The sequence below is a fragment of the Quercus lobata genome, chromosome 6, assembly GCF_001633185.2.
Source record: "Quercus lobata isolate SW786 chromosome 6, ValleyOak3.0 Primary Assembly, whole genome shotgun sequence".
Taxonomy (NCBI): domain Eukaryota; kingdom Viridiplantae; phylum Streptophyta; class Magnoliopsida; order Fagales; family Fagaceae; genus Quercus; species Quercus lobata.
In genome coordinates this window covers 591,514-600,325 of record NC_044909.1, presented here as the reverse complement: position 1 = coordinate 600,325, position 8,812 = coordinate 591,514, and the positions used below count along the sequence as shown (strand labels likewise).

Sequence of the window (8,812 nt, the reverse complement as noted above, 5' to 3'; positions counted from 1 at the left end):
GATCAAGCAAAACTGTTTATGCAGTAACCAAATTCTTGCTAACGGCTTTTCCTGGAATATTCAATTTCTGTTTGCTATTTGGTGCTTATGGAGGCATAGAAATAATGTAGTTTTTTAAAATGCCCCTGTAAGTCCCAACCTACACTTGATGTGTATCCAGCTAGCACATGAATTCTTCTATTGTGTGAGCAAGAGGCATAAAATTAGGCACTGCATTGTCAACCTGATCTACTGGAACAAACCAGATCAAGGGTGGTTCAAGTTGAATCCTGATGGGGCGTTGTAGGGGAATCCGGGACGTGCTAGTGGGGGCGGTCTCATCCGTGACCATGATGGGAAGTGGGTTAAGGGTTACATGAGGAATATTGGGCAGGCTACAAGTGTGGCTGCTGACTTTTGGGCCTTGAGGGATGGGCTGATGCTTGTGGCCCAACTTGGTATCAACCACCTGCATGTTGAATTAGATGCCCAAGTTGTTGTAAATCTTGTGCTGTCTGAGAAAGCTATTAATAACTCATGTGCTGCTCTGCTCAATGACTGCAGGTACCTCCTGGAGCAGTTCCAGCATGTCAAGGTCACCCATGTGTTTAGGGAGGCGAATAGATGTGCCGATAACCTTGCTAAAGCAAGCTGTTCTTTTTCTGGAAATTTTGTTGTACTTAATACACCGCCCAATGATGGCTTATGTAATATTTTAAATGTGGGTGTTGATGGTTTGTATACTCTAAGGCTTTCAGCCAGAACATTGCCTCTTATGGCTAGTTAATATTATTGCAGTACCCTCTTAACCAAAAAAAAAAAAAAAAAACACAGCTGTCCCTCATTAATATAATGGTATCGAAACCCGATGCCCTCATTCTCACTTTCAATTTTTCGTTCAATATCCTCATCTTTCCTTTGTCTCCCCTTCTTTATTTTCCCATATCTCTGACGTTCTCAATTTAGCATAGTTTTCATGTGTTTTCTCTGTTTTTGTTGATAATATTGCATATTGGTGAGATAAGAGAGTTTGTCTATATGGGGTTCATTGGGTGATTTCTAATGCCTTTGAAAATGGTTTTCACCTCAACTCAACCAGTTTTTTTTTTTAATCTGAGGGCTCCTATTGAGTTGCTTTGTGGTTTTGATTATTGGTGGGTTTGTTTAACTTTAGAGATTGCTCCATCTATAATTGTTTCATGCAAGTCTATCAATGGAGTAGTGAAGTGACAGTATCAAGTGGCGTCCAAGCACAATTTTACATTGCTTCCATGAAAATATTCAGGGGGGGTGTTCTCTGTTCCAAATAGACCGGAAGACTACAACTGCTGATTGTTCCATAAAGGTTTGGTGATAGATCTTGATTAGGGCAAATAATCTTTAGATATATGTTACTCGAATTTATGTTCTTAGCACAATTGTTGTAAAATGTTTAGAAAGTAGTAACTAATCTTGGTGTTAAGATTTTAAATTTAACATTCAAACAAACCACAGAAATACATGATTGAAACTGCCCTTTAGATATGAAAAAAAATAGATCAGTAAAATATTTTTATTAATTTTATGACATCAAATACTTACATATATCATTATGTCTTATGCTACAATGTGAACTAAAACAGTAAAATAAAAAATAAAAAATACAAAGCATAAAATATTTGCTTCCAAAGCCTAGAGAATTATTGCTATGAATACAGAATATTGGAGAAAAGCCCAAGGAGGAACCACGGTTGAAGAGGATTTTGCACAAGTCTCATTCCATGCTTGTTGCTTGTTGGAGGGGTTACATTCCCCAGTCCTTAATTCTATTTCATCCTTAGGTAGCTGAGCAATGGTGTGTGTGGAACAGGTATCCACTTGACAATACAACCGATTGGCCAAGATACTATTCCAATTCCAATGCACACACCCCATTGCCCCCAGTTCAACCTTTCTGTATCTGCGAACTTCTTCAAAAATTCCACCATGACCACCTGAAGGACTATGGTTATGGCAATGATCCCCAGAAACAACTTGTTCCTATGTATCCCTTTAAACACATTCTTCTTCTCAAGCTTTCTTGCGTTGAATTCATTGAACACTTGACAAAGAACAAAAGTGTTAAAGATCAAGGTGTCATTTACCTTCTCGGTCACACCGAAGATTGATTCACCTTTGAATTGCAAGGTCAAGAGAACGATAATCTGATACAAAGCTTGAGCTAAGAGATTTCTCCACATTATGTTGGTAATAAGTGGTTCAGTTCGCCCTACTGGTTGCTTTGTCATCAACTCTTCGGTGGGCTTCTCTGTTGCAAGAGCTAGACCACCCAATGTGTCCATAATTAGGTTCACCCATAATAACTGAACTGCTGTTAATGGGACTTTTCCAGCTGAGATAGCTGCCACAAAGTTTATCACAAGAGCAGCAACATTTACGGTGAGTTGGAACTGAATGAACTTTTGGATGTTGTTGTACACACATCTTCCCCACCTTAAGACTATGGCAACGGAGGCAAAGTTATCATCCAAAATGACAATATCTGAGCTCTCCTTAGCCACTTCGGTGCCCTGAATTCCCATTGAAAGTCCTACGCCAGCTTCTTTCAATGCTGGTGCATCATTCGTGCCATCCCCAGTGACTGCAACAACATGACCTTTTTGTTTCAAACATTCTACCATCAATAGCTTGTCGAAGGGAGAGGACCTTGCCATCACACAAATTTTATCAACTCTCTCCATTCTCTCCTCTGGTGTGTAGTTTCTGAATTCAACACCTTCTACCACTGCTCCACTCATGTCTTGATCCAACCTCAGTATTCCACATTCAGTGGCAATAGCTTTTGCTGTGAAAACATTGTCTCCGGTGATCATTTTGATTTTCACACCCGCATTTTGGCAATCTTCCACAGCTTTCTTTACCCCTGGACGACAGGGGTCCTTAATACCCACCAGTCCTAATAGGGTCAAACCTTCTTCTTCTATCTTTTTTTGTTCGGAATCATGTTCTTGATATTCTTCTGAAACTTGCTTATGTGCAAAAGCAATGCATCGGAGGCTACTGGCAGCCATACCTTGAATAATTTGCTCAAATTTCATCTTTTCACCATCATCTAGATCTTTCATAATTCCAGAAGCGTCATAGTAACTTGAACACATTTTCAATATCATCTCTGCAGCTCCTTTCCAGTGTACATGGATTGTGTTGTCTGCATTTCTCCTCATCAGGACTCCACTTCGTTTCTTTTGAGAATTGAATGCTTCAACATAAAGAATCTTGCTACTTTGCATCAATTGTTCCATTTCCATGCTAAGCTCCAGAACAGCCCATGAAAGAATTGCTTGCTCAGTGGGACTACCTGAGAACTCAATTTCAGATCCTGAAGCAGGCTTGTAAACACTACCAGATGTGTTTAGAGAAACTCCTTCTTGTAGCAATTTGAGAAAATATGGAGCAATTGATGAGTAAGTAGCTGGTACAAAAGATTCTTTCCCTAGCCAAAACTTAGTCACCTTCATTTTATTCAGAGTGAGGGTGCCTGTTTTGTCAGTACAAATGGTGGTGGCAGACCCCATGGTCTCACAAGCAGAGAGCTTTCGCACCATAGCCTGATCAGCCATCATTCTTTTCATGGAATAAGCAAGTGTAAGTGTCACAGCCAGAGGCAAACCTTCTGGAATTGCAACCACGACTATAGTAACTGCAGCAGCAACAATCCCCACCACAGCATTTAGTATGTCATTGACCTTGGTGCTGCTGCCATTGAACTCTTTATTTCCATTCTCATCTTCAGTATTCCCTGTGAAATATCGAACCAACAAGACTACAAGAACTAGGAAAGCAACTGCCAAACCAACCTTACCTATTGATGAAGTTAGCCTGTTGAGCCGAACTTGCAAAGGTGTTTGTTCATTGGTGTCGCGGCTGATTGAGCTCATCATCTCTCCCCATATCGTGTTCATCCCAACCGAAGTGACTAGCATACGAGCATAGCCATCAACAACCTTAGTACCAGAAAACAGAAATGGATGACTGCAATTTACTTCTACATGGTCACTTTCCCCTGTCATGCTAGATTCGTCCACTTGCAATGAATGTCCGTCTAAGAATAGCCCATCTGCTGGAACTTGATCTCCAATCTTTAAGCAAATGACATCTCCAACGACAATTTCAAATATTGAAATCTGTTGACGTCTCCCAGCTCTTACAACTTCAATTTGGATATTGTTGCTAACTTTGGATAACTTGTCAAATTGTCTGTTTTGCCTAAAGTTACTTATGGTAGAAACAGCAATGACAAGAAATATAGCAACAAATATGCTTCCACCGTCATACCATCCTTCTTTTATTCCTTTCTCTTTGATGCCAAACACAAGAGAAAGTACAGCACAGCCTAGAAGGATGAGAATGGTAAGATCCTTGAAGGCTTCCACTACAAAATGGAAGAAGCTCTTTGTAGGCGGTCTTTCGTAAGTGTTTGAGCCAAAAGCCTCACGTCGGTGAGCAATGTCTTCAACATTGCCGTGAATCCCGCATTCAACATTTGTTTCAAGACTAGATGCCACTCCATCAACTCCTCCAACAATTTGGAGCTTTTCAATGTTTTTCTCTTTTACAAGCTCAGTAAGACTTGATTGGTCAATTTTGTTGAGACTTGATTGATCAGTCTCCCACCTGTTGTTTGGATTGAGATCCAAACTTACGAAAGATTGACAGGGTGGAATCTTGGCATTATTCTTCTTTGGTAGTGAGGCTCTAGAATAATAGATGGAAACAAAAGCCGACAGCCATCTCTTTTTGGGTTCTCTAAGGGTGTTTGGTACACGAAGTAAATACAGAATCTGCTCCAAGTTTTGTAGGATATTAGTACTAGCCATGGTTCAGAAATCACAGGATGAATGTAAATTTAGCAGCTCACTAATAATAATCTCTTTAAGAAAGCAAGGAATTGACAATGTAGTAATTACAAGGAAAGAAAAGCAAACATTTTCACGAGTAAATTATAAAAGGATGAATGAGCAAAAAGGGTTTTAGGTAATTAAAAAAATTAAAGCAAAAGAATTACTTTAGAGATTTGGTTTATGGCATAAGGATTTGTTTGGCTAATTTTATTTTAATTAACTTGAGTAGGTATGATTTTTTAAAAACAATAAAAAAAATTATACAATTGTAATTATTAAAAACTTGAAAGTTGGAATTGTAGTTGGAATGAGTTGTGTGGAATGGAATGGAATATAGGAGTAAAGTAAAATGAAGCAAATTACTATAGAGAATTGGATTAAGAAAGCAAGGGATTGACAAAATGTAGTGGTAAGAAAGAAATAATATTTTCGTACGAGTAAATATGAAGCAGGGGAATGATATTAGGAAATAAATGATGGAGCAATAATTAATGTAAAAAAAGAGAATGGAGATATGTAGATCGAGATGCCAAATTGGATAAAACAGTCTAAAGAATAGGACCTGAAACTTGAAGGCTGGAACCGGGGTTTGGAAAGCAGAGCAGAAGTAAATTTGGATGGCTATAGGGATCTGTGTTTTGGAAAGCAACGCAAGGATTTGACAAAAATGTAGTAGTAATCAAGGCAAGAAATATAAGTTAAATATCAAGGACGAATGATCGAAAAAGATTTTAGGAAAGAAAAGAAGAGTGGGAGATATGTTGTGGTACCACCAAATGGATAATGTAGTAAAAGTAGTCTACTACAAGGCCTGGAAATTAAAGATGTATGTTGATGTAATGGAGATAGTAGAGGGTATGTCAAAACATTTTATAGTAAGTAGTAGTTCATGTTCATGTTCATGTTCATGTTCATGTTCATGTATCCGTGTCGATCGGTCCGTGTTTACGTGTTGTCAACTTGAAATGTCGGAGGGGGTTACCTTGAGAAAGAAAGAAAAGATTCCTAAGCTTTCCGTATGTTGCTTTTACGTGTAAACATCGTAGCGTTTTTACTTTACTTTCAGAGCAATGATTTTGTTATGTAGTAGTATTTATAATTTATTTGGACCCAAATTTCCAAAGAATAATGGAAACTTCCGAGTGCTCCCACTTTTGGAGACAGCAACTCAAAGTCAAACTCAATGCCACAGTCAGACGCGCTTATTAAACTCAAGTATCCAATGTTTGATCCCATTCATAGGTTGTGATATGTGATGCTATTTTGGTTACCCAATTGTTAAAGATCCCAATGTTTAATTGGATTTGGAACTTCTTCAAATCATTGATCAACTTTTAATATTGTTTGATAAAATGTTATTCTAAATAATTTATGGATTTTATTAACAAATACTTTAAGGATATTTGTTTATAAATTTTTTTTATTATGAGAAATGAAAATAAAAATTACAGTTTTTTTATTTATATTTTCATAAAAATTATATCAAAAGTTAAAACTTTTCTAAAATTTTTCATTAATAAATGCCCTAAGGTGCTCATTAACAGACTCATAATTTTATATGTTCCATGGATAAAATGTGGATGAAGTTACTTTTTGATAAGTTAAGAGAGGAGGAAAAAGACTTTTTGAGGACAATGGTATTTTCTTAGGGGATAGGAATGTTACGTGGCTTATTTGTATTTTTATAATATAAGCAATGTTTGTAGTCTGTTGTGATTACTTCAAATTAGTTACATTAGATTAGGAATATGTTATAACAAATTCAACTAAGTTTTTTTTTTAGCAAAAACGATAGTAAACTTTATTTATACAAAATCACATTGTACAATGGGGTAGAGAAAAGAGGGGCATTTTTCTAACCAAACAATGGTTTCCTCTTTCTCTTTTGCAGTACTAGCCAAAGCTAGAACAACACAATTACATAATACTAAAAAATAAATAAAATCAAAACTATCTCTAATCAAGGTAACATCTTCAAGGATCCAAACAACCTCAAGTGAGCAAATTCTATTAGAGAGTTTAGAAGATCAACAAGTTCAGCAGAATTACATTCCACTTCCATTTTGAAAATCTAGTATTTTGATAGAATTATAAAGCTATCCTCATCACAAAAGCCGATGTACAAAGGGAATTCAAATAAGTTAACTTGGTTTACAATGCATTACAATTAGTTTTATTGATAATAAATTAAAATTATATGAGGCTAGTGTTTATTTTTATTTAGTTCAAAGTTACTCTTGTATAAATTCAAATGTGGATGATAAATAAAGATTAATCATGATTTTTTCAAATTACAAATGTTTAGTTAGTCTAACTTGGAAATTTAGATTTTTCTTTAAGATTCTCAAGAAAAAAGAAAAGATTTTTCCTTAAGAAAGCCTTACTTTTTTTCCTCTCAACTAAAATAGAAAAAACAATAGAATTGTCCCAAAAAAAAATCCACATAACACTCAAAAATCAGTACATTACTCATTGCATTAAGTAAGCTCATAAGGGCATCTCCAGCAACTTCTCCAAATTTTTGTACTGTTTGGAGAATGAATAGTGACATTTAGCTTTTACCTATTCACTTTTTCAAATACACTTTCTAACAAATTCTCTATCTCATTCTCTATCTTATTTAAATATTATTTCTTCATTCATTGTTTATTCTTTTTTTAATCACCATTTATTCATTTTTTAACAACTATATTTTTCAATGAGAAATGTTATATTCAAAACATTTTACGCAATACTTTCACAACAAAATTTATGGTGAAAGTTGTTACTAGTTCTAATTTGAACCCACCATTGAAATTATTTTTTTTACTCGCCAATATTAACTAATAATAATCTGTTACTTAAAATTTATTGTGAAAATATTGTGGTAGTATTTTTCAATTATGATTTTTTATTTTTTATATTATTTTTCTTCCTTTCATTTCATTTTCATCCATTCATGTTTCATTTCTTTTTTTCTTTTTTCTTTTTCTTGCTTTTCTCCTCCACACAAATGTCCAGCCCCCCTTCTTTTATTTTCTTTTTCACCTTAAGAACATTCTAGCAACTCATTTGCTACACATCAGAGAGAGAGAGAGAGAGAGAGAGGGTTGCTCGTCCGTCGCCCCACCACCGGTGGAGATCGAGGTCGCCGAAAGGACAAGCAGGTGGAGATCAGCATTCACCATGCGGCACTACCACATCCGCCACCCCACTGCCGCTCGTCCTCCTCCCCACCACCAAGCTGGGTCAGATCGGTGTTCTTTTTTTTTTTTCTTTTTTCTTTTTTTTTTTTCATATTTGCTTGTTCTTATTCAAATTTATTTTAAGTATTGGATTTTTTTTTTTTGTGTTTTCTGTTTGGATTATGTGAGAAACGGGATCAGATTGGCTTGTTCTTTTTTTTTTTTTTTTTTTTTTCATATTTGCTTGTTCTGATTCAACTTTATTTTAAGAATCAGATTTTTTTGTGTGTTTTATGTTTGGATTATGTGAGAAACGGAGAGAATGAGAGAAAAAAAAAATCTGGAGGAGAGAGAAAGAATTGATATAATAGTAGCTGGGATAATTTTTTAAGCAAAAGAATTGATTTGAAGTTGCTACAGTATTCTCTAGATTTAGAGAAGTACTGTAGCAACTTCAAAAAAAATTTGGAGAATCTATGCGTTTAGAGAATCCGCTGGAGCATGAACAGTAACATTTGGTGTTCCAAAAATAGATATACAATGACTGTTGGAGATGCTCTAAGACCTTTACTCTGAAACACCCATAGAGCTTAGGCTGGGGCAGAGCTTCTATTTATGTTTGAATTTGTTGAAAAATATTGCCATAGTAAGGTTTACGCAAATAAGATGGTCATTAGTTGTTCAATTTCTTTTTTTTTTTTTTTTTTTTTGAGAATATATTAGCAATTCAACTTCCAAATTCAAGTGTAATAACTTCGTCTTCCCCCAATTTCGAAGAAGGAAATAAAT

General features: G+C 35.7%; 1 protein-coding gene across 1 annotated transcript; it reads right to left on the bottom strand.

Annotated features, from left to right (window-relative positions):
* Positions 1–1,503: 1,503 nt before the first annotated feature.
* LOC115993999 (putative calcium-transporting ATPase 13, plasma membrane-type) lies at positions 1,504–5,051 on the bottom strand. Its single transcript, XM_031118002.1, has one exon. It carries the CDS (start codon positions 4,833–4,835, stop codon positions 1,785–1,787), a length of 3,051 nt encoding a protein of 1,016 aa, XP_030973862.1. The 5' UTR covers positions 4,836–5,051; the 3' UTR covers positions 1,504–1,784.
* Between the last annotated feature and the right edge of the window lie 3,761 nt (positions 5,052–8,812).